The following is a 24,161-nucleotide window of genomic DNA, read 5'->3' as shown; positions in this document are numbered from 1 at the left end:
GGGGGGGGCTTCATCCACTTCATTTTGGGCTTAAATGGGACAGAGATGGTGGATCGACTGTCCTGTAGTGTATGTGTGGGCTGTAACTGGCACAGAGCTGCAGAGCCGTGCCTCACGCTGCCAAATCATCCGAGGACAAGGAAGAAAACTAAATTACAGGGAGTCCTTTAGGGAGTACAGCTGGAATGGACACACCCTCTGTAGCTGATACGGTGGGTTGACTTCCTGCTTACAAAAAAAAGAAAATGTTTTCTCACCACCACTGTTTGTCTGTCACTCAGTATGTTCTCAAAAGACGGTTCTGACTTTTATTTTTAGGTGTGGCTAACCGCAGATGTTATTGGACTACAATTACAAAGACAAAAGCCATCTGTGGTCTTCAGGCTCTGCAGTGAAGTTGTGCTGTGATAATCGCATCTTTATGAGCGACATTTACATCAACATAAACTTTTAAAAATAAAAAAATTAAGTGTAAACACGAGAGAATGTAGACCAAATTAGACGGCTGAAGTGGAGGACAGATGTGCAGCCAGCAGAGATTAAAGCAAGCTCTGTTCCCATGAACAAGTTGGGGGGGGGGGGGGGGGGGGCGCAAATCAATACCTCCAACCTTTATTGACCAACTAACAATGGCTTTACATTCCTCCCTCTGTCTTACTGCCTAGTTGCAAGCCTGCAAACCCAACTGAATTACCTTGAATAAAGCATGTCTCTGCATTAAGTATTAACCTAGCCAACAACAACAACAAAAAACCTGCCTTCTACCGATTTCCATGCACATATTATGTTTTAATGTGACATTATATGTTGTTTAATGGTTAACAAAAGTGTGCTGCAACAATAAAAGTCATGCACTGACATTATGGCATTTGCCCTGAGTGCTTACAAGTCCATAATGTAGACGCTATACGCCTCACTGTAATATTCCTGCAGTATCCCAATGGGGACTTAAACTGTTTTGTGGTATTAAATGGTGAGTTTAATGACCTCAAGGAATGTAATGGACTGCTATCTTACTGTAATATTCATGCAGGATTACAGTTGTGCTGTGACGTGACATTTAGTTTATTTGAAGCAGTGTCAGCACCAATTATCGCAAGCGGACTACAGCAACTTTCTCGTTGATATTTCAAAATAAAATTGAGAAATTAAGTTAGTTTTTCTTTTCTTTTCTTCTTTTTTTTTTTTTAACGTGTTCACTGAGCTGCTGTAAAACACACAGGCCTCCCTATCAGCAGTGAGAGGGGGAGCAGTTTTGAAGCAGCTCTGTGTAATAATAAAAAAAAAAAAAAAAAAAAAAAGTAGACACACCCTCTGTGTAAACGGAATAAATGTGATCAATGGTGTGAACATGCAGGAGCTCTCTAAATGTCCCACAGCAGCGAAAGCCTCCGTCACCAAACTGTTATTTCAGCTCCAGGCTTCTTTTTCTTTTTTTTTCTTTTTTTTTTCGGGCGGAGAGGATCATTTCATAACCCGAGTCCAGTTTCTTTATCCACATTTCCTGTCCCAACAACCATCATTCAATCCCGAGCTTTTCTGGCGACAAAAGGCGGTTCAAAGATAACGCGGTAGCTCCCTCACTTACCTGGACATAATTGTTCTCGCAGTAGTCTGCTACTCTGGTGAGGTTTTGGTAACTCTCTACAAGCGCTCGTTTACCGGCCGGAATCTCTTCCTCTAACAACATTTGTAGCTCTGCCATCTTACATCTCTCCGCAGAGCCTCCCTTCCCTCTGCCTTCCCTTTGATTGAAACAAGCCACCAGCCCCAGCTCTGCTTCGAAAAAAAAAAAAAAAAAAAAAAATCCTTTGCCTGCTATTGTGGGATTCCTGCCCTCGCTTTGGCGTAGCCTCAAACCGAAGATCGTTTGTGGCTGCAAGGAGTAGTCACTCAGTAGTTAAAAAAGCGGGACCGGTTTTAAATCCGAAGCAAAGGCTTTGGACGTCTAACAATTAACAACATCTTATAACTTATATTATTATTTTATCATACTCCAGAATCACTAGTTAAGTTTTGCCTTAGTGTATTGTGCTTTCAACTATGCATTTATTAAATAATTTACTCCTTTTATTGGTGCCTAATAGTATTCTTTTCCAAATATATAGGAAAAAGAATTTATTCATCTATGAAAATGTATGCATATTCGCATAATAACAAATATTATATTGTTGTATGCACATTATATTTGCTTTTAATTACTTTATATTATTATTGTTATTCCTTTTCTTTTCTTTTGGATTTTTATTTATTTCCCCCCTACTTTGTGTATTTATTCTACTTTATAACTGCACTATGTATTTTGATGATGATGTATTTTTTTCTGTTTTTATGTTCATGAAGTACTTCATAAACTTGTTTTTGAAAAATTCTTTACAAGTACTAATGTTACTATTATTATTTTCATGATTGTTTTTACATTGTTCCTATATGTAATAGACAATAGAAAATAAATACGTCAAAAATTATTTTGGCTTTTGCAATTTGATATTGCTAAGATAACTTTATCCAGCTTTAAAAAAAAAAAAAAAAAAAAGAACATGAATTGAACATTTAAAAAAAAAATCCAACAAAACCAAATAAAATATAAGGCCAGACTAGCTCCAATTGAAAAATACATAAGTCATACATAACATTTCCTTAAAAAAGTACTTAAACAATTATCAAAATAAATGGCAAACTATTTTCAGCTGATTTCAACTCAACAACTCTTACAGCGAGGTGTGGTAATCGAAAATCAAGACAAAGTGAGAGCTCTTACTATTCTATTTCGTCTACCTATCACTCTTTCAACGGAAAAAAACATGGATCCAGGCTATAAGCATGCTGGGATATGTAGTGTTGTTCGTAACTGTTGCTAGAGTGAATGTATGTCGGCTACTTATTAAAACATAACATTTGATACTTTTTCGCTTATTTTGTCTTTATTTTTTGTTTCTCCAACAAAGCCGCTAGCTAAACCTGAAACTTCTTCTACTTCTTTCTACTGAAGCAGTTTAGTCGAAGGCGCGGAGGATTGTGGAGCTTGTAGGAGATATTCCTATCTCGTAGATAACTACAACTCCCAGACGGCACCTGTGAGTGGTTACCGTTCATGGCGTCTGGTGGAGGGCTAAAGACAGGTCGCCTTCTGACAAACAGATAGGCCGGTGAATTTAACGGTAAGTGTCGTCGTCTTATGAGTTTTTCCGTCGAGAGTTTGAAAGTACAGGTTGTATTTTATGGAAATATCGGTGTAGTTTGACCTGTGTCGCATACTGGTTAATGCGTCCTAGATTCACAACCGAAAACCCTCCTCCTACTGGTGGTCATAACATACTGTACATACAAGTTTAGCTAGTCGCATTAGCGTTGCAAAGTGAGGATTTATAGCGTAATATTGTTATCAAGAACGTCATTAAAGAAGTCAGCGTTTAGCATTATTTTACTGGCGTTTCTCACATCGAGGCGGTGTGTTTATTTATTGCCTGTTTCCAGGTTTTGTTTTGGTCGTCACCGTGTGGCACTATGGAGGTGGAGAGTGTCACAGTGGAGGATGAGGGGCGTTTGACCCAGCTGAGGTTTGAAGCCGCCGTGAAAGTGATCAAGAGTTTACCACCGGATGGTAAGTGACGGGGTGAACGCACCAGTCTGCAAGTGTCGTCCAGGCCAGTTTAACCAGTTCACCACAGGGGTTCAAACAGAATGGTGTCAGGTGCTGGGCGACAGCTTGGTCTCTTGTGCGATTTAAAGGGGTTAATCCACTTTACTCGCGGTGTGCAGTGCAGACACCTTCCTTCCAGCAGCTTACAACTTAATGCATTATTATAGTAGTCACTTTTGAAAGTCTGTTTTGTGTCAGAGGCCTCACAAGTAGCTATGTAAGCTACTTTGCACATGTTGCTGTGTGAAATTCCCTGTTTACAACTCAAATCTCTCTCTTCCAGGTCCATTTCAGCCCTCCAATGACATGATGCTCAAGTTCTACAGTTATTACAAACAAGCCACTGTGGGAGCATGCAACATACCCCGACCTGGCTTCTGGGATGCAGTCGGCAAAGCTAAATGGTATTAACTAAAGGAAATGTACAGTCAGTTAATATGTTATTTTATCTATATCAAATGTGGAAAATATTATCCAATATTTAAGTTGATTATTTTCTGAAGTTCTAATATTTTTCATGTTGAATAATAGTTTTTCCTCAAGGGCAATATGACAAGCACAGGTTGTACTGAATATCGGTTTTCTCAAGGCAAATCCTGGAATTAAATTGTGGAAATTGAAACAGTATTTGACTTGTGCACATTGCATAACGTGTTGCTTTTTGCCCACTTTGATATCACTGTGGAAAAAAAAACAAACAAGACAAAGTAAACTTCTCTCATCTTTAACATCCATGCCAATGTGAATGTTGCATGGAAGCATGTAGGCAGTGACGGTTATTGTTTCTATTTTTGTACGTAAGGGGAGCATAAATGCACCCTTAGGTGAACTCTGGACTTGGCGCTGGTTGAAATGCGCCTTGGAATGTGACCTCTCACCCACTAACTAAACTGGACAGTTTCTCTCATGTTCCCATTGCGTTGGTGTGATTTGAGGAAACTGTAAAAACGCTTAGTTTAGGAGTAAGCTCTACTCTCCTCTCACTAATGAAAAGTTAAGTTTCTCTTGGTCTGTGACCCACAGCCAACAGATAACACACTTACCTAAAATAAACTGACCTGAAGTTGAAAACCTGGCACAAATCTGAATGACATAGACTCTGAACACTAAGCAGGGCTTTGATTTTCACTGTGATAATAATGCATTTTTTAAATTTACTCTTATTAACCAGGGATGCGTGGGATTCTCTTGGAAATATGTCAAAAGAAGAAGCAATGGCAGCCTATGTTGAGGAAATGAAACTGGTATGTGTGTACTTTTGTGTGTACTTGATGTAACTGTTCTTTTGATTAAGAATAAGAATCTTCAATATGTTAGAAGACTGACGTTGGATTTTGTTTCTAGATCTTGGAGGGCATGCCCATGACAGATGAGGTGGAGGAACTCTTGCGCGTCCTCGGCCCGTTCTACGAGATGATAGAAGAGAGGAAAAAGATCACGCAGATATCAGACCTGAGCACAGGTAGGATTTACCCACCAGGTGGAACTCCTCCATCTTTCACTGTTGTTTTGTTTGTGATGTCAAAAAAAAAACAAAGGAAAACTGCATGTGGAGCATAACATTTTATAATTTGCCTCTTGTCATATGCTCAGCCCGTTTGACACAGTTTGCTAGGCAGCTGGAAGGCAAGTACATCACTGTGAATATATGAGTGATATATGAGTCTGGTCCTATAGTTGAGTATCTGTGTGGTGTTGTAGCTCAGATGCTTTTTGTGCTTATTAGCAGTTGTGCTGTGCATGCTCCGCTAGTGCTACAGAACATTTCAGGTTTCTTTTGCACTACGAAATGGACACATCCTAGTTGAGTTTTTATCCTATCCATCTAAGTACACAAAGATTTTGTTCAGCCCCAAGCAGCCATCTACTTGTTGGACATTGACTTCTGTTAAACCCTGACAAGGTTTCTTTATCCTTAAAGGAAGCATTGTCTTTTAACGTTATGATCTTGTAATAAAGTTCTCATTTTGTTGCACAGGTATTGGTACAATGATGAATTCAATGGCGTCGAAGAGTGTCGCAAAGAGCATCGTCAGAAGCATGGAAATGAATGGCACTCTGGAGACTCGGCCTGCCAGGCTCAAATCGAAGGAAGTGAAGGAAAGGTTGGAGGATGAAGCACAGGAGGAAGATGAGGATGAGGAGGATGACGAGGAGGAGGAGGAAGAAGAAGAAGAGGAAGAAGTTGCGATAAGGGAGAACAGAAAAGGTAATAATGTTCTAAAAAAACAACCTAATTTTAAAATGCATTTGAGTGTGAGGAGTGGAGTTTGATTTTTTTGGGGGGGTTGTGGATTTTATTTTAGACAAGAAATCAGCAGCTTCACAGCCAAAGAAGAAAGGTTCAGCCAGGAGACACAAAGTGCCCCTGTCAAACGGTAAAGTGGCTAACGGGGTCATCCATCTCACCAATGGGAGTCATTCCAGGGTTGCGCTGAACAGCAACAACTCCCAGGAGGGTTCAGTCGGCGAGCCTCTGCTCAACGGTCACCACGCAGGTAAAGAAAACGACACGTTCTGTTCTGGTGAAACATGTCGTATTAGTGAATGTCTTGTTCTGTTCAGGCCTCGCGCTCATGTCCATGAAATGTTTCAAAATGGTCACAGAAAACTCACCTCACCCACTGCTCCGCTGTTACTGCCTGTGCTTGTGTATCAGCGCACCATGTGATCAGATAATCTGCTAAGCTTCGTTGCCAGAGCTGTGGCAACTCTGCAGACACTGAATATTTGCACACTTTACACATCAGCTGCTCCTAGGACAGTTTTAATGGAGTAAATTAATGCTTCTGCTGAAACAAGAGCACAAAGCCCCAAATTAAGCGAGCGCTGCCTTCCCCTCTGTCACTCAGTTAATTACAGTGCAGCTTGTTTTACTTCACAATGCAGGCAGAGTCTGAGCTGCTTTGTCTCCTTTTTCTGTGCTGATCTCAGATCCCAGTGCTCATGTGTCCGGTCCCAATCACCTGGCCAGCGACTCCGACAGCGAAGTCTACTGCGACTCTGTGGACCAGTTTGGCCAGGATGAGGCAAGTAACGGCTTAAGGAAAACACACGAGTATGGATTATGTTCAGTAAATTTAGTCTTACCATTGATTTGATTTTTAATGTGCGTCTTCTCCAGAGCCCAGAGCACAACCACTCTCTGGATGACCTGGATGAAGAGGAGAACCACGTGCTGGAGCCTCCGGAGGCGGCACAGGAGATCCAGGAGGATGTTGAAGGTCCGCCAAAGGTCATGAGGTGTGGAGGAGAAGATGGAGAGACCGGTGGGACAATGTCGCAGAGACGGAGACTGAATGCAGACATGCCAGACAGCTCCTTGGTCAGAAGAGGACAGGGTAAAGTTACTCTAAGACTCGGGGAAACTATGTATAGTTTCTCTTTTTTTTTTTTTTTGCATTTTGTTTCATATTTAACTGCAAAACCTCATTTTAAAGATTTCCGATCGGACTATGGACTCAAACAATGTGAGGAACTGCTCTTCAAACACATGCTTTTTAGAGATTTTTATATCTTTTGTCTTGTAAACAAAAGCTGTATCTGGCTGTAAACAACTTGACATCCATTTTGCATTTGACAAAAGATGTTAAAGAATAGAACCACAACAAGACATAACGATCTGAATTATTTCAGTGTTTGAGAAAGTCAGTCTTACTTGAAAGCCTTGCTGTTTACGGTGGTGAACATGTTTTAATCATTAATCATCTCTGTGGTCGTTAGGTTCCAGGTCTGCAGGCCGCGGCTCTGGGGCTCTGGTGCCCATGCACAGTGGCGGAGACGGGGACGGGGGTCACAGGGGAGGAGCGGTGACGCCCGGAGGGAGCCTGAACGAGCAGATAGTCGTGGCGTTGGCCAGACTGCAGGAGGACATGCAGAGCGTCCTCCAGAGGCTGCACACCCTGGAGGCTCTAACTGCCAGTCAGGTCAGACCGACAGTTCTCGCTCACTGCTTTCAGAAAGAAGACTCACATGGAAGATTTACAAAAACAAACACTTTTTTCCAGTTGAAACACTTGACTCTGACTATCTGTGAAAGTCATTTTCAAGAGCAGATCGTCAATAACAAACTCAACATGGCGGTTAGACAGTAACCAGAGTAAAGATTAACACTGATCCTGCTAAGTCTAGATTTCAGTGCACAGCTGAGGCCTTTGAGGAGAGGAGATAAGGGGATTGTACTTCGGCTTAGTAAACAACACAGTGAAGACAGATCATCGCTGATGTATTCATATCTTGAAGGTGTTGACTCTACCTACTCTTTTCCTTTTCTTTCCGCAGGCAAGATCAGTGGCGCTGTCTCCCACTTATGCATCACCCCCAGTGAATAAGAGGAGTCAGGTAAACAAAAATTGATCACAACAGGAATTACAATGATTTAAACATCAGTAAAACTTCTATAATGAGACGCAGTTTCATTTGAAATAATGTTAATGTTAATTCTGTTTTTTTTTTTTTTTCCCAGAAGCCATCCTGGTGGCCTTTTGACATATCTCCAACCAGTTTGGCCTTCGCTGTGATATGGCCATTTGTGGTACAGTGGCTTATCCGCCTGTTCCTGCAGAGGAGGAGAAGGTATTATTAAAACAGAAAAATATAACGTTGCAATGCACCACCATTTTCATGCAGTACACAATTTGAGATTGATTTTCTTCTTCTTCTTCTTTTTAATAGACGAATCAACTGAAGCTGCTTACATCACAAACTCCCCTGGGCGTAGAAGAAAACGAGTCCTCTAAATGTCTGTGGTTGGGCTGCTAATGGCTGTAACTCCCTCCCCTGCTTAGACCCACAGCCCAGTAATTTGCTTTTGCACTATGAAGACGGCATCTAGAGCTAACGCGTGAGAGGAAGAGATCTCTCCGGAGTGTTGCACTGTGGATGTGGAATCAAAAAGAAACATGAATGTATGAGAGCCTGTGATTATACAACCTTTTTCAAGATGATGCCACTGTACTGGAATCTTTTTTTTTTCTTTTCGTTTTTTCTCTGTAAAGAAACGGTTTGTGTTGAGAGGGATTTTGTCAGCGTGTTTATAGACCTTCCACAGCTTCTCAATTATTTCCATATCTAAGGCTTTGTTGCACAGAAAATGGGCCTGATACTCTGTTGTTTTGAGCATAACATGGTTATAAATTTTGACGATTCACTTTCATTAGTTGCCCAGGCAATGCTGCTATTACAAAATGTTGTATTAACTGTAGTTTAGAATGGAGGATTGAATGTAATAATATATTGATTTGTGAGATTCTCTTTAATTGTGAGAATAAGTAAAATATTTATTGCTTTTTAGCGACAAAAAGAAAGATGGCGTTGCTGGCCAGATTTCAGCTATGTTTATGTTTTCACGTGACTGATTAAATGTTAAAGGTCATAGGTTAAGACAAGGTTCAGGACGTGTTCTCATCACCTGTCCTATAGCATATCAGTCCTGTGCTTTCACATCAAGGTGATCTGATCGTTTCCAAATAGAAAAAGTGCCTCAACATCAATAGGTACATTCATAGGTGGCATTATTATTTCATACATTCACATAATGTAGCATTGATTGTCATAGTACTGGACCAAATTAACATTAATCACACTACCTAGTGAGCCAAGAGGTGGTGAGAACCTCCATCCGACAGCATCATTTCCCACTCTGCTAACCGATTAGTAATACATAACACTCGTCACTGTCTGTGTTGTTTACGCTGCCATGTTTTCTCTGTTGTATAATTTAAAATGTGTGGTGTAATACGTTTGTATGAATATTGTGGAACGATTTTTTTGTCTCGAGTGTAATCGTGAGTAGTTTGCAAAGCAGTGAGATCTATACACATTGTATACAATAGCTGTACAGTTCAGAGAGATTGAAATGCAATATTTTAATTGCGTTCCCATGTATTGTTAATATAGAAGAATATATCATTATAATAAGGTTTGCATCTGCAATAGCACCAATCTTTCCAGAGCCATTATGTTTTAATAAAAGTAATAGTTTACCTTTTTACTGAAATGTACTAAGGCTTTCTCGCCCTCTCTGCCTGTGGATAGAGTGGTGTCTGCATGTGATAATCCAAGCCTAAAATAAAGTTTTCATAAAGCCTTTTAGTTTGTTCAGATTATTTCAAATAAATTGCTGATTTACATAATGGGAAATATGTTTATTTGCTTTCTTTGAGTTGGATGAGAGGATTGAATGTGTCCTGTGGCTAGCAGTTAGCACAAAGAGCTGGAAACAAGTCGGCGCCCGGCTATGAAATATTCCCACATGCATGACTCCCTCAATAAAACCACAACCTGTTGTCTTTACAGGTTCACTTCATTGTAATTGTACAGATTTTTAAAAAACATCTGGACAGATCCAGGCGAGCTGTTTAAAGTCTGTCGGCTAGAAAGTTAAAATCCAGAACTGGTGAATTATTCCTTTAAAAGATGCACAATTGCACAAGTGCATCATGTTACTAACAGATTTTATTTGTAGTTCCCTTTTTTGTTGAAGTGAACAAGATAAAAATTTCACAAAAAAGTAGCGAAGAGCCAGATGAACATATTAAAAACAAAACAACAAAAACAGTAGTGTGGAAAATGGACAGAGGACGATGATGTCACATCAAAATCACAAGTGATATAAAAGCAGCAAAAACAGTTACAAAGTAGGAACTTCCTTCTTAAAACAACACTAAACGTTACTAACAAGATTTACAAATAAAATACATTATTCATCAATATATTAGGATGTTTTTCTTTAGCACTGTTGTACCCCTCGAAGAAATTCAGGCGGCCCGCCCACCCAGTCTAATAACAGCAGGGGAACAACACAGAGATCAGAGCAGCAGAAATTAAGAGGAAGTTATCATCAGGCAGGAAGTGCCACATTTACACTATACTACAAGCTACAGTAGCAAATAGTCTTTTGCTAACAGAGGAACCTAATTTAAGAGCTATAACTTGTGCATGTAATATTATAACACTTATTTAAAGGTATTAAAGAAACTCACTTTCTACTATGAACACTCGTAACTGACTGAGCAGTCAACAGATTCAGCTTTTATCTGAATCTAATGACCAGCGATTGCACAAACGTAAAATGTTTTTTAAAAAATATTACAGCCTCGAACAAACAATTAGAATCCACATCACTATTGTGTATTTATTTATATAATGGGTCGGATTTTTTTAAGACAAACACACATTCTCACTTCATCAAATTTTGGCGACTGCTACTTTTATAAAAACCCTGCGTTTTTATAACATTTCTACCTCTATAAACTGAAGCCGGACACGGCGATGTGCTGAGCGTTGTTTCTTGCCTCAAAGTACGAGGTGTCGGTTTCGTCCTCAGGCTGAGGTATGAAAGACATCGGCTGGTTCTGCAGGTTGTCCCAGTCCAGGCCTTCAAACAGGGGGTGGCACCTGAGCTCTGGTGGAGGTAAAGAAAACATTTTCAGAATTCACATCCCCACTTCATTTTCATTCTTTGAAGTGAAAAGTTATTATTTTCAAGTGTTGAAACTACTGCTAATATTATTAGCTATGTTATATTAGCTTGTTAACTTCCTGTATGATGGGGAGCAGAATTATTGAAAAGACCAATCCTTCATTTTTATGACTATATAAACATGATAAAAATTTGTTAATGTACAGAAATCTTTAGGAAAAAACCTTCCAGAAAACTTTATGTTGTTATATTTAGTTGTAGATTCATAATCATCATACTTCAGTTCATAATTTATTCTCACATCAGGCTTGTTCTGTCCTGCATTTGCAAAAGGATGGATTTGCAAATCCATGCAAAAGGAACCTGTCAATCAGTTGGTGCATTTATCATTTATCAATACGTCCTCACCCTTGAGACCGGCACGTTTCATCATGTCCATTGTCAGGAGTATTTCAATGGCATTTCTTGAATTTTCAGAGAGCTCCTCCTCTCCCTCGGGCCACGGGATATCTGACGTGTTGGTGAGGTGGTAAAAGAAGCAACAACAGTGTGTTATTAACATTTATTAATTGACTCTCACAAACCAACGTTCAGTGTTTTGTGTTTTGCGGTTTGAATGGTGACGCGATGACGACAGTAAAAACCAAACCCCACCTCTGTTGAGAATATTCTGGAAGACCAGCTGAGGCGTCTCGTCGTTGAAAGGCGGCACACCTGTGAGGAACTCGAAAAGGCACACGCCCAGCGCCCACCAATCCACCATGCAGTCTGCGAAGAGAAGTCGCATTTCATACAGCTGCTGGCTTCAAAAGTGTTTCCCTGTGATTCCTGTTAGAGTGCGCTTCTAATCGTACTGCGGTGGCAGAAGCGGGGGGGCTACGTTAGTTTATGAATGGATTTCTAAACTTTTACATTTCATTCACACGTGGAACGCTCATTAACAATCTTGATATACTGATTTGATGGGAGATTCATGTCACTTTGCAAATCCAAAGAAAATGCAACATCTACCTGACATGAAGCTTGATGTTTGTTTCTAGCATTGTAGTTCTAAAGAGGCAACCATTGACAATTACAATTATTATAACGATCAATTATAAAGCTAATAAAAAAAAATACTTGACAGCAGATGAATGAATACTGCCGTTCATGAATTCAAATAGCAGCAATCACGCCACCAAACCGACAGGAAAATACTGCACTCAGCATGTGAACATCTGAATGAATAATAACATGGTAAATCAATAGCTTATTATTAGATGACATTTTGCTGAATGTCAAAAATAAATCCAGTGCCACAGCACGCTCACTCTGTGCCAGGATCAGCCGCAAATCTACAGACTTCAGGAGCAGAAAGACCCGCCCAGTTAGCAGCATGTAAAGCCTCAACACATCTGATCCCACAACTGTTAAGAATGGTGTTAGCTCAATGTTAGAAGACGATCCCATTCTCTTAGCCTTTGTAATCACACGTTTAAAAATGCTGTCCCCCCCCCCCCACTGATCTTCCCTCTGATCAGGCCCGCAGTGTGTTCACCAATACACAGGGTAGAAACAGAAACAGCGGGGGAGAGGGAAACAGGGGGAAATCAGCTCATGTCCTCTAGGGTATTAGCAGGCCGGGGAAACATGCACTCACTTGCAAAGAAAACCAGCAATATCGTTATAAACTTACCACATTGACCACTTCCTGAAACTAAAAGAGAATGCTTGTCACAAGGGCTACAATGGCAAGCATCCACCATCAATACCACAAGAGTGTGTTGGCATATCTGTTGGAGTAATAAGCTTTTATTTATAGTATTTTTGTGGTAAATGGCCTTTAATAATAATAATAATTTCCCGCTCATACCGTGTGGTTTTCCTAAAAGAAGCTCCGGGGCCAAATAGTCCGGGGTTCCTAAAATGGGTGCACCCTCGACAGGCAGCGGGCCCCTCCGGACACTCTTCGGGGTCCTGAAAGGGGTGTGGGAGGCGGACATGGCCTGAGGAGTCTGATGTGAGGAAGACACAAAAAAGACAAACTGTTGATTAATTTGATGATCATTATGATTCACTGGTTAATCATTCAGTCTGTAAAATGTCAGAAAATAGTGAAATTGCCAAATTGTTATATCCAATTGTGCCTGACAATAATCTAAAAACCCAAAGACTGAAACTGAAAACTGAAGTAGACAACAGTGCAAGCTTTGCAAAAAGGTCGTATTCATTGTCAGTGTTTTGTACTGGATCATAATGGAGATTCTTCAAAGTCCTGAAAAATGTGACTTTCTTTTTTAAATCTGTGCGCACAAAATAAAAAATATCTCATCTTCAGGATTTATAATACGGATCTTGTGTGTGCAAGATGATAATTTGTGTTCACAATATTAAAAAACATCTATTGGGAAGTGTTAGTTAAAAACAAACTTCAAACTGTGTCCCTGTGTTCCTACCTGACAGAGAGAGCTGCTGGACTTGGGTCTGTTCTGCACTGGTGTTGCAGAACCAGACGCGTAGTGATAAGAAGCTGATGTGGACAAGTCCATAGCCTCCATAGACCCAATGCTAAGTCGGGAAACCCCCGACATGTTGGAGCGGTTGATGGAGCTACAGTAGCTACGGAAAGCTACGACGTTTCGCGGCTTGAGGAATGAGGGGGACTGCGCCAGACCGCAAGCCAGATCAGGCCGGTTGAAAAAGGAACACTGAGATTCACTTCTCCGGCCAAAATGACTCAGTTTGGGTGTTTCAGTTGCAACAGCAGAGGGAGTCTGACGTTGGGATTCAGTGATGAAGGAGTCTCTATTTTCCTCTTGCTCCTCAGATGATTTCGGGCTCCTGTTTGTGGAGCACTTGCTCGGTTTGAGAGATGAGCAGCTCTCCATAGTGAGAGACATTTCGTGCATGGACCCGTCAGAGTCCAGGCTCAAGCTCCGGCAAATGTCACTGTTCCCAGTAAGTGGTGATGTGAAACTTGTATGCGACAGGTCTTTGGCTCCATCTTCAAACACGTCCTCCGTTGGCTCTTCCAGTTCACAAAACAAGGTTTTGGCCACAGCAATGGGACTGGAGCGCTTTGGGACCCGGTCTTCAGCTGAATCAATCCCCTCAGTGGAAGCCATGAAGTCGCCTATTTGGATGGTGGAAAATGTTCCTGTTAGGCCAGTGTGAAACCTCGCAGTCTCCTCTGGAATCTCATAGAATCTTCTGTAGTCTGCATTGCTCTTCTTGGCTTGGATTTCTAACGGCTCTGGACTCTTCTCTACATCTGAAAATGTTCTCTTCACAGATGAGGGAACAGCAGCTGGTTTGTCGTCCATCACTGACGGACAGACGTCTTCCCGAGCTGTGGAAACAGACTCCAGTTTGTTCGTATGAGGCCTTTTTTCTGCAAGATGGTCCGGATTTGACTTTTTGGCCAGATTGGCGCCAGCCTTAGCAGAGAGCCTGAAGGTGCCCGGTTTTGTGGGCGCCAAGTCCCGTTTGGATTCAGAAAGCCCTCTGACCTTCCGTTCATTCGTATGCTCATTTTCTTTCTGAAGAAAAAAGAAAAAAGGAAAATTACTTTCACAACAAAAGATGATTCCAATCCTTTGTTTATTTTCCCCTTCAAGCTTCACCTGTTGTTGGATGTCACTACACACATTATACACAAGAGGTAAAATGTCTGCAGAACAATTTAAACTAAAAAAAAGGAAGTGTGATTTTGTATTCCAGGATATTAAAAAAATGTAAAATTAAATTATTTGAAATAAGATTTGGGGGAAACATAGCTGATGACATGTTCAATAGGTCATAATAGGTCATTTAACACAGTTAAAGGTCCACCATCACTTACCTCCTCACACTCCCACAGTGGACTGATGCCACCTTCAGTGTCGGTGCTGCTGCCTCCACTCATTGTCTCAAACCTCTTTCTGGTCTTCATCAGTGTGGGAGTCAGATTTTTAGCCAGGTTGTGAGGACTGAACAAACTGTTGTTGGGTCCTATGGAGACATTAGATCAGACATAGAGCTTTTTAGGAATAATTACGCAATGCTGCATACCAGTCATTCCAAATGATTAATGAATGAAAATGAAATTAAAAAGAATTTTTAAAAACGACGACATACCCAATTTCCAAGGGTAGCGAGCCGGAGAGTAGAGCTGATCTTTTTTCTTCATCACGGGAGAACCAAGAGAGTTATTCTTTGGTTTTATTTTGCCACAGGACATGGGACTGGACATTGCAGATGCGCTGCTGTGACGCTTGCCTTCTCCTGCAGGTGTATTCTGCGTTTACATGAATAAATGAAGGAGTCATCTTTGACGCATTCAAGTTGGACATCGCCTCATTCAAAAACAGACAAATGTACTTACAAATCCAAGGGAGCTGATTAAGGAGAGGACTTGACCCGGCGTACGGAAATAATCTTTCTTCGGTTTAACCAAGGATGGTGTAGTTAGGATATCCATAAGACTCAGCTCTGATATCGAAAGCACAAAGATAAAATAAATATTACTCGCAAAACTAGTGGCGATTGTCACAATTTATTCAAGTGTCAAGCTGATAGGGCTTCATACCTCGGTCGAGCTTGACTTTAGAAAGCCCAAAGTCTGTCAGCTTGATGTGACCCTCGTTGGTTATAAGCATGTTGTCTGGCTTCAGATCCCTGAAAAGATACAACTCAGATAAATTACAATTAAGCATCAAATCTAACCAGAAAATCAATCAGTAGGTGTCATACACATTTAATAAGGCCTAAAGACATTGACTAAAGTATCAAGGTACCTGTGGATTATACCATGACGGTGAAGGTAGTCTAAAGCCAGAGCAACCTCAGAAATGTATTTCACAGCCATATCCTGGTCGAAATATCCATAAATGTGAAGCAGAGATTTGACATCGCCACCTATGAGGTATTCCATTACCTGTAAGCAACAGGAAAATATAGATTTAATAATATCAATATAAATAATACTTTACAGGAAATATGTTTTGTGTAAATTTGTTTTTTTTTATGTTACCAAATAGATCTTGGTGGCTGTCTGAAGGGAGTAAAACAGGTGAACCACGAAGGGACTTTTGCTCAGAGCGAGTGCGTCTCTCTCCGCCTTCATTTGCCCCGTCATGTTTTTATCAACCATGTTTGCTTTCTTCATCACCTGACGAAGACAAAAAGAGAGTATTTAATTAAGCTAGAGTCCAAGCCAAAGCTTCACTGCGTGACAAAAACCAAACAGACTGACCTTAATGGCGTACAATCGCGCATTGCACTTCTTCCGTGCGAGGTAGACTTTGCCGAAGGCACCGCGGCTGATGGGCTTCACAACGGCGAAGTCCTCGATTGAAGGCGGTTTAGGAATATCCACCGTTTTCTCATTCGTGCTGGAGTCGTGCTTTTCATCCGCATCCATAATTTAACTCGTTCAGGATTTTAGGTGGTGTCTGTTAAGGCTAGCCAGCTCACAGTAAACACGTACATGACAGAACAACAATCTCGGGTTTGTTTTGAAAATTTGAATTCCGCTGCTCTTTCTCGCGGGGTCCTCTGACGTTCAATCAACTGCCTGAACGTAAAGAATTACATACTTTTAATGTGTGCTGTAATTAAAATTAGTTGTTTATTTTATCTATGAATTCAATTAACATATTACATTCCTCGATTTAATACAGCTATACTAACGACACTTTTATTTTTTAATTTTTAATTTTTAGTCAGGCAGTAAGGGGCACGCATAGGTCGTAAATATTGAAATTGTGTAATAGTAGCCAAACGTTTTTCCCATTTAAGAAACCTAATGAGAATATATGAAATCTAATTACAGCTATGTTTGTCCTATACAGTTTGAGAATTTTAAGAATATTTCTTTAATGCGGTTTTATTTCTACGGCTGATGTAACGACACAAGCTGTAACCGTCTTGACGTCATTTTGTAGTCCATTTGACCTCAGACGCCGGAGAATCCATTTGCTGTTGTTAGCTAAGCCGCTGAAAGTTGTGTAACAAGGAAAACAAAAGGACACAGCTCGTGGGAGGACTTGTTCATTCACGTTATATAGAGGGTCTGTCCTCATACGTCTGCCCTCCAAATCTTTATTTTTAATCATCATTCGGTAAAAATGTTCTCACTGTCAACATCGTTTCAGCCACAGCAGGTAAGCCGACTGGATAGCACTTTTGATTTAGCTAGCTGATGCTAATGTGTGCTCTTCTGACAACTTATCTGTATTTTGGTTATGCTGTCACTGTTGTAAGGGAGTTATAACAACAAGAGCCACTGTTAGTTGTTGTTTTTTGCCATATATTCGCTTATGGTCAATGACAACTTAGCTCGGCTAATGTTAGCATTAACAAGTCAAAGCTAGGTTGCTTTATAATCAGCATGACATCACGTACGCCTTTTCAATGGGAGGTCCCCGATAAGGTTGTTGCGGTTTCCATTATGACCTAACCATACGTTTCATGTGGGTAGAGCTGGATTTTAGGTAAATTCATGGGTGCTAACTTAATCTTAAAAGATCGGAGGTTGCATAACTCGCATACATCTGACGTATGTGGGCCAATGTGGAGAGTCAGCCTGAATAACACTGACATAACAGTCCTGTCCTACATCACGTCCCGGAAGGTTCTCCTGAAGTCCAGCAAAACTGACACATGTTTACAAACTTATGTGACTATTTTGTACATGTATTAAATGTCATATTATAGGCTACATCTCACCACGTGTTTATAAGGCTGTTCTTGACCCCCCCTCCTGTTGTTATGTGTCTGCCAGATGATAGTGCCCCTCGGCCAGCTCATCAATGCCCTCCACTCTCTGAAGAACTCGGCTACAGCCTCAGTCCAGGCCCTGCACAAAGACTTCACTCCAGAGCACAGTTCATTTCTCAAAGAGGTGAGATTTACACCATATATGCATGACACACTTAAGTGATTCCATGAGGATGCAATATGTAATTATCATAATCAAAAAGTCAGTGTAAAGATAAAAATAACAAGCATGTCTGGATTCAATCATAGCATTTATCTTAAACACAGTAATAATCATGTAAGCATTATGCTTTGTTTTTCAATTTCACACCAGCCAAGAAATGTATTGTTAAACCTAACAATACCTGTTTTTTTTTACCAATTTATCTGTCAATATGATGATTTGCAAAATGTATTGATCAGTATGTTAATTTCTATATGTGTCTAAAAAAAAGTATAATATGTCATATAAATATTTGTAAATGCTCTTTTAAAGTTATTTTTTGCTATGATAGCTGTCTTACAAAATGTGCAGATAACCTACTTTGGGTCTCCTTTCTTCACAGCCCACTGTGAGTCTGAGGGACCTTGGCCTGTCGGATATCAGGGTGAGTCAGCTGGATGAGCTGGTCAGCAGGTTACTGCCTATACCAGGACCAGAAAGACCTCCTGCTGTTCCTTCGACATGGAGGACGAGTCACATTTCTGCAGACAGCTTCTTTCACAACAAGCATGGTGAGCAGCTCAGGCCGTTGAAAGGATATCCATCTTTTTAGTGTTGCATACTGTTATATCATGTAAAGCAAAACGAACCTTTTGCACTTTTTTGTCTCACAGGGTTTTCACACAGAAGGTTGGGGGTTTTTGGTTCCCCAATATTCCACAGACAATACCATAGTCCTCTAAAAGAAGTTTGCTCACAAGTACAATTCTTACCTGGTAAGAAATTAACTTTTGAATACTTAATCTGCTGTGTCAGCGTTATCTACATGTATGAAGGGCTTGTCATTTAAAGTAATATTTCATGTTTTGTGTGTTTTCCCTGTGTCTCTGTTTAGTATGGGTCCAGAGTCGGGGTTTCAAGACACTAAGAACAAAGACCAGACGGATGGAGTCTGCTTATGAGGGTCCAGTGGAGTCTGAGGCCTACACACCAGCTTTCATGAAGGTCAGCACAGTTCCAGCAGTCTGTTTAATGTCTGACGTCCCACTGATCAACTAACCAACTCTCCCTCCGTGTCCCCTGACAGGGGTTCCTCCAGAGGGACAAGGGACCAGATGTTCAGTCACTGGACCAAGTGACGAAACAAAAGAACCTTCCAGAAAACCAGCAGGAGGCTTTCAAGACCGGTTTCACTGAGGGCTTCATGAGGTCTCAGGCCTTTACTCAGAGAACACAAGGCATGCGGCTCACTCACTTGGCCATCAGGCACCACTGTTATCATCCAGAAAGAAAAGAAACCTTATATAATCAAAGAGGGATAGGACTCATGGCTAACTCTTTTTTTTTTTTTTTTCTCTCCTCTGTTTTGACAGACTCTCTGAGGAGAACCAGGTTGATCCTGTTGGTCCTCCTACTCATTGGTATTTATGGCCTGTCAAGAACCCCGTTTCTCTCGGGTAAAGGCTCCTTTTCTGACGCTGGTTTGTTTCAATTCTCGTTCTTTCCTATGCTTGCACATCAACTCAAAACCCTTACACGCACACTGCAAAGAGAACAAAGCTTGTTAGCGTCTCCAAGCTTTTATAATCAAGTCAGTGTTAGCTTACATATTTGATGCGGTATGTTTTTGGTGTGTGTACCATCAGCTTAATAAGACATGATATCTCTCCTATGGTGTGCATGTAGAGCGTGACTGCATATTCAAATAGTTGGATAAAGCATCACACATTTGGATCATGGTATTGACGTGTGTGCTGCAGTGAGCATAGTCTATCATTGAGAGACACTGTAAAGAAGCTGGAAGTGTTTCTGGATCCGCTGTGCTGAAGAAGCTGTTTTTGGATTTCACAGTGAGGTTCCGCACCACATCTGGTCTGGACTCAGCCGTCGACCCCATCCAGATGAAGAATGTGACATTTGAGCACGTCAAAGGAGTGGAGGAGGCAAAGAATGAACTACAAGATGTTGTCGAGTTTCTCAAGAACCCACAGAAGTTTACTGTTCTGGGTGGAAAGCTGCCTAAAGGTACAATAACTGAACTTGTCCAGGAAAATAGCCTATTGCACAAATTTAGCAAATAATCTTTTCCTGTATTTTTTCATATGTTATTTGAATTATTTTCCTCTGTTATCCTCTCAGGGATCCTCCTCATTGGTCCACCAGGCACGGGAAAGACTCTGTTGGCACGAGCCGTGGCAGGAGAGGCTGATGTGCCTTTTTACTACGCCTCCGGATCAGAGTTTGATGAGATGTTCGTGGGTGTCGGTGCGGGTCGCATCAGGAACCTTTTCAGTAAGTTTTCTGGATCTGAGAAAGTTAGATGAACCAGTGAGGATGTAGCCACACGACGACAATTTCTCTTTCTTTTTGTTGTGGTTTGCAGAGGAGGCAAAAGCCAACGCTCCCTGTGTCATCTTCATCGATGAACTGGACAGCGTTGGAGGGAAGAGGATTGAGTCTCCTATGCATCCTTACTCCAGACAAACCATTAACCAGCTGCTGGCTGAAATGGATGGGTCAGTTTGAATGCAGTGACATTTTTAAACTGCATAGTGTGAATAAAATATTGCTGCTGAGAACTTTAATTTCCTTACTCTGAATGTCTTGTTATTTTCCAGGTTTAAACCAAATGAAGGAGTCATCGTCATTGGTGCTACAAACTTTGCTGAGGCTCTGGATAAGTATGTTTTCATTTCAAATAAATATATATTTTTTAACATGTTTTTAATTTGCCAGTTTAACTAGAACAACAAGTATGACCTGCTGATGTCCTGCAACAGGTCAAGCTGTAAAAAAGGTCAATCCATACAGTATGTACATATAGTTCATGTATACAAAACTGCTCCAGTTTTATTGCCTCCCACTCTGTAACCTCTGTCCTCTGATTGATCCTTTTGCCCTTGTCCTAGTTTCAGTATATCACTGTCTGAATCAAACCCTTTTCATTCACACAAAACACAAACACATGAGGACATATATTGACCACTGGCTTGTTTTGCAGCTGCTACAGAAACAGTAATTTTGCATACTAATTTGTATACGTTACTTTAATTGTGTTCTGCACCCAGTGCTACTTCTCTAGCTTTACCCTGACGGTGAATTACAAACCCATCAGTTGATTTTGAGTTCAGAACAGTAACATGGGAGCCGTGTAGTTCTACTTGTATTTGGGTTTTGACGCGGTAATGTCGGACATTTCACAAAATGGAAGAATGAATCTACTATGAGTCTTAATTATTACAACTTTGGCACTACTTTTCAGCGCTCTGGTAAGACCTGGGAGGTTTGACATGCAGGTGACTGTACCTCGCCCAGATGTGAAAGGACGCACTGAAATTCTCAACTGGTACCTCTCCAAGATTAAAATGGACTCTGGTAGGTCTGAAGAGAACAGTACAACTGAAAACTCTTTTTAAAGCATTCAAAGCAGAGAGAATACCTTTGTTTGCTTTTCTGTAAAGTACATCATTGTTTACTGAACAGTGACCACCTTTTATAAAGAAGGCATTTTCTATTGTGTGTGTGTGTGTGTGTTCTTTTACAGCCGTGGAAGCGGAGATTATTGCCCGGGGCACAGTGGGATTCTCTGGTGCAGAGCTCGAGAACCTGGTGAACCAGGCAGCCCTGAAGGCGGCCGTGGACGGGAAAGAGATGGTCACAATGAAGGACCTGGAGTTCGCTAAGGACAAGATCCTCATGGGTGAGTGCACGCGGTGTTCAGATCTGCTCTGCAGCCCTCGCATCACGTCACATGAGAAGGATTACCAGTTCTTCATTCTTCAGAGACAGGAAGAACAATCAGTAAAAAGCTTTTAATCAGTTCTAATCCTTTTTATTGTGTCCTTTTCATACCAGGCCCGGAGAGGAGGAGCGTTGAAATCGACAAGAAGAATAAGACCATCACCGCCTACCACGAGTCCGGCCACGCCATCGTTGCCTATTACACCAAAGACGCAATGCCCATCAATAAGGCCACTATCATGCCCAGGGGACCAACTCTTGGCCATGTGAGCATGAGTTTGTCACGTCCCATCATATTCAGTCGTCCTCACCAGTGCTCTTTATGTCCTAAAACAAACACGTCTCGCTCCCGCAGGTTTCCATGCTCCCAGAGAACGACCGCTGGAGTGAAACGAGAGCCCAGCTGCTGGCTCAGATGGACGTCAGTATGGGTGGTCGAGTAGCAGAGGAGCTGATCTTTGGAGACGACTACATTACCACTGGTGCGAGATTAAAGAGGATTTGATGTAGTAGATATGTCTTGTGTCAGTCCTGTTGTTTTACCACCAACAGAAATGCAGTGTGACCACTTATTTAAACAGTTCTTCTTAACCACTGTATGTCCTGCAAAGACAAACGAGTGCTGATGTGTGGTTATTGTTGATTTTAGGAGCATCCAGTGACTTCGACGGTGCAACCAAAATAGCGAAAATGATGGTGACCAGGTTCGGCATGAGTGACAAGGTAAAATTTAAATTTGTGTGGCTGGTGACTGAACATTTTTGGCCCTTCCCTCTTACATAGAAGACAGATCTTTTCACTAAATAGTGCTGTTATGGAGCTTTTACTATCCCACATCACTATAGGCAGCTAGTCTACATAACTTAATCAATTAGATCTTTATTTAAAGTGCTTATAACTGACCAGTAACTATAAGTGAGTCATGGATGAGAAATGTTTGTTGTTCATTTAACCTGAGGATGTAATTCGTGTTTTGTTGCAGCTCGGCGTCATGACCTATGGCGACATGACCAAGCAGAGCCCCGAGACGCAAGCTGCCGTCGAACAGGAAGTCAGGGTTTTACTGAAGGTGGGCTCCCCACAGCGCTCTCAAACTATCTTTTAATTTACAGATATATCAATACTGATGGTATTATAACATGAATTTCTAATACACCAATCTTTCTCTTCCGGCCAGGACTCGTATGAACGTGCTAAAAACATCCTGAAGACTTACAGTAAAGAGCATGAGAAGCTAGCTGACGCCCTGCTAAGACACGAAACTCTGGATGCCAAAGAGATCAAGATGGTGCTGGAGGGCAAATCACTGGACCACTAGATACCTCATTAGACATTTTAGACTCTTGTAACATGTATATATATATATATATGAATCTGTGCAATCAGGCACAGGCCTTTTGGAGGCCTTGTATTTCATTTATTTGTATCCCCTCTTATTATCAACGTGACGATGACACTGAAATAATTGTTTCACCCCCTTTATATAAATTTTTATCTCATTAATTGTCATTTGTTTTTGAGATTTCAAACAGAGACCTTTGGTTTCATATTGATTTTTTTTATTATTTTTTAAATCACTTCACAGTTAAATTGATTAAAAAAACAACAAAAAAAAACAACATGTTCATCACAAGTTTGTCGACTACAATTCACAAAAGATGTTTGAGGTTTCGTTAAGGGCATGTTGTCCGTTACCGTCAAGGCAAATGACTTCTGAAGCAGTTTTATGCATCAGTGTCATGTTTGCTATCAAAGCCAGGTTCTAAGACAAATCAATGGACACAGATCATTGTTAATTAGTATCAAAGATATTAATTTCATTTATGTCTCTATGTCTCATTTTAAACTTGTACAGACCAGTGAACACCATAGGACCTTAAAGTACCTCAATTTAGAATGTACCATTTGGCTGTAGCAAGGTACAGGTGATAACGCTGTCAATTGTCAAACACTTCATATTAGAGTTTTTTTTTCTCTCTAAATGATGTATTTCAGTTACATTTACCATATGCTATCTATGTTCTTATTTATTTAAGTGCCCAAAGGTATGTCCTCTTTCTGAAATTAGCGATAGGCCCTCACCTCCTATTCTAAGCTCATCTGTAACTGATGAATGAGGGGAAAATGTGTATATACTGTAAGAGTGTAAAAGGATTGGCTTTGCGCTTCTGTTTGTTCCTTTAGAAAAAAGGCCTTCTTGAAGCTCAAATAAAGGTTACTCTTCCTCATGAATGTGTACTGCATTATTGATTTTTGAGTTTTTCCCACACATCCAGTAGACGCAGAGCTGCATTAGGCATTTGAAGTCCTAGATACACCTTATTTTGTAGCTATGTTTCTGTCTTTGCTAACCTATGGCCTTAAAAACCAATGCAAGGAGCTCTTTGTATAATTATGAGTAACACATGTTTATGCATAATAATTTGTTTATATAGAAATATCAATTAGATCAGCTACTCGCTGTTAGCAGTGAT

The 24,161-nt window shown here is 40.8% G+C and overlaps 4 protein-coding genes across 11 annotated transcripts in view; 2 read left to right on the top strand and 2 right to left on the bottom strand.

Moving 5' to 3' along the window:
* The window catches only part of abi1a (abl-interactor 1a), a 46,722-nt gene extending 44,943 nt beyond the window's left edge, over window positions 1-1,779 (bottom strand). For 3 of the 7 annotated variants that reach the window (XM_023431494.2, XM_023431489.2, XM_087169939.1), the window contains exon 1: window positions 1,589-1,777. In XM_023431494.2, coding sequence (XP_023287262.1) covers window positions 1,589-1,705 — 117 coding nt within the window. In that variant the 5' untranslated portion in view covers window positions 1,706-1,777. Of the gene's footprint in view, window positions 1-1,588 lie in introns of all 7 variants that reach the window. The other 4 variants (XM_023431493.2, XM_023431490.2, XM_023431492.2 and 1 more) reach the window with 3 other exon arrangements.
* A 1,254-nt stretch (window positions 1,780-3,033) lies between these two features.
* acbd5a (acyl-CoA binding domain containing 5a) lies at window positions 3,034-9,733 on the top strand. Its single transcript, XM_023431474.2, has 13 exons — window positions 3,034-3,161; window positions 3,478-3,604; window positions 3,927-4,047; window positions 4,815-4,887; window positions 4,988-5,105; window positions 5,622-5,852; window positions 5,950-6,141; window positions 6,578-6,672; window positions 6,768-6,984; window positions 7,367-7,569; window positions 7,925-7,984; window positions 8,109-8,218; window positions 8,318-9,733. Exons 2-13 carry the CDS (start codon window positions 3,508-3,510, stop codon window positions 8,328-8,330), a joined length of 1,530 nt encoding a protein of 509 aa, XP_023287242.1. The 5' UTR covers window positions 3,034-3,161; window positions 3,478-3,507; the 3' UTR covers window positions 8,331-9,733.
* Window positions 9,734-10,081: 348 nt separating this feature from the next.
* On the bottom strand, window positions 10,082-16,869 carry mastl (microtubule associated serine/threonine kinase-like). 2 transcript variants are annotated; one of them, XM_023431473.2, is made up of 12 exons: window positions 16,279-16,869; window positions 16,057-16,194; window positions 15,821-15,960; window positions 15,613-15,701; window positions 15,409-15,515; window positions 15,162-15,321; window positions 14,887-15,035; window positions 13,502-14,584; window positions 12,919-13,060; window positions 11,721-11,834; window positions 11,475-11,576; window positions 10,082-11,048 (listed from the first exon to the last, which is right to left on the bottom strand). In XM_023431473.2, exons 1-12 carry the CDS (start codon window positions 16,444-16,446, stop codon window positions 10,891-10,893), a joined length of 2,550 nt encoding a protein of 849 aa, XP_023287241.1. In that variant the 5' UTR covers window positions 16,447-16,869; the 3' UTR covers window positions 10,082-10,890. The 2 variants fall into 2 exon arrangements, with proteins under 2 accessions (XP_023287241.1, XP_087026059.1); XM_087169933.1 differs by lacking the exons at window positions 10,082-11,048; window positions 11,475-11,576; window positions 11,721-11,834 and adding an exon at window positions 11,853-12,762.
* Window positions 16,870-16,999: 130 nt separating this feature from the next.
* Window positions 17,000-23,915, top strand: LOC111673658 (ATP-dependent zinc metalloprotease YME1L1-like). The gene is made up of 18 exons (XM_023431487.2): window positions 17,000-17,188; window positions 17,809-17,928; window positions 18,350-18,518; window positions 18,621-18,722; window positions 18,842-18,951; window positions 19,034-19,184; window positions 19,320-19,427; window positions 19,798-19,971; window positions 20,086-20,238; window positions 20,330-20,462; window positions 20,565-20,627; window positions 21,209-21,321; window positions 21,491-21,646; window positions 21,802-21,953; window positions 22,043-22,169; window positions 22,337-22,410; window positions 22,670-22,756; window positions 22,865-23,915. Exons 1-18 carry the CDS (start codon window positions 17,153-17,155, stop codon window positions 23,003-23,005), a joined length of 2,169 nt encoding a protein of 722 aa, XP_023287255.1. The 5' UTR covers window positions 17,000-17,152; the 3' UTR covers window positions 23,006-23,915.
* The last annotated feature ends 246 nt before the right edge of the window (window positions 23,916-24,161 follow it).

This window comes from Seriola lalandi, unplaced genomic scaffold, assembly GCF_002814215.2.
Source record: "Seriola lalandi dorsalis isolate HSWRI2012SDOR001 ecotype SW California unplaced genomic scaffold, Sedor1 jcf7180002054923, whole genome shotgun sequence".
Taxonomy (NCBI): domain Eukaryota; kingdom Metazoa; phylum Chordata; class Actinopteri; order Carangiformes; family Carangidae; genus Seriola; species Seriola lalandi.
The sequence above is the reverse complement of the archived record's forward strand: the minus strand, read 5'-3'. Positions and strand labels throughout refer to the sequence as shown.

Bases quoted from the DNA above. Each gene is read 5' to 3' on its own strand.
- mastl (XM_023431473.2), bottom strand. From the start codon at position 16,446: ATGGATGCGGATGAAAAGCACGACTCCAGCACGAATGAGAAAACGGTG. The intron at 11,835-12,918 runs GTATGAGCGGGA...TTCTCTTCGCAG, and splicing joins TCTTTTAGGAAAACCACACG to ACTGCATGGTGGATTGGTGG. The intron at 11,577-11,720 runs GTGGGGTTTGGT...CCAACACGTCAG, and splicing joins CCAGAATATTCTCAACAGAG to ATATCCCGTGGCCCGAGGGA.
- LOC111673658 (XM_023431487.2), top strand. From the start codon at position 17,153: ATGTTCTCACTGTCAACATCGTTTCAGCCACAGCAG. The intron at 19,428-19,797 runs GTTTGTTTCAAT...TGGATTTCACAG, and splicing joins AGGCTCCTTTTCTGACGCTG to TGAGGTTCCGCACCACATCT. The intron at 21,322-21,490 runs GTAGGTCTGAAG...GTTCTTTTACAG, and splicing joins CAAGATTAAAATGGACTCTG to CCGTGGAAGCGGAGATTATT.
- acbd5a (XM_023431474.2), top strand. From the start codon at position 3,508: ATGGAGGTGGAGAGTGTCACAGTGGAGGATGAGGGGCGTTTGACCCAG. The intron at 5,106-5,621 runs GTAGGATTTACC...TTTGTTGCACAG, and splicing joins GATATCAGACCTGAGCACAG to GTATTGGTACAATGATGAAT. The intron at 7,985-8,108 runs GTAAACAAAAAT...TTTTTTTCCCAG, and splicing joins CAGTGAATAAGAGGAGTCAG to AAGCCATCCTGGTGGCCTTT.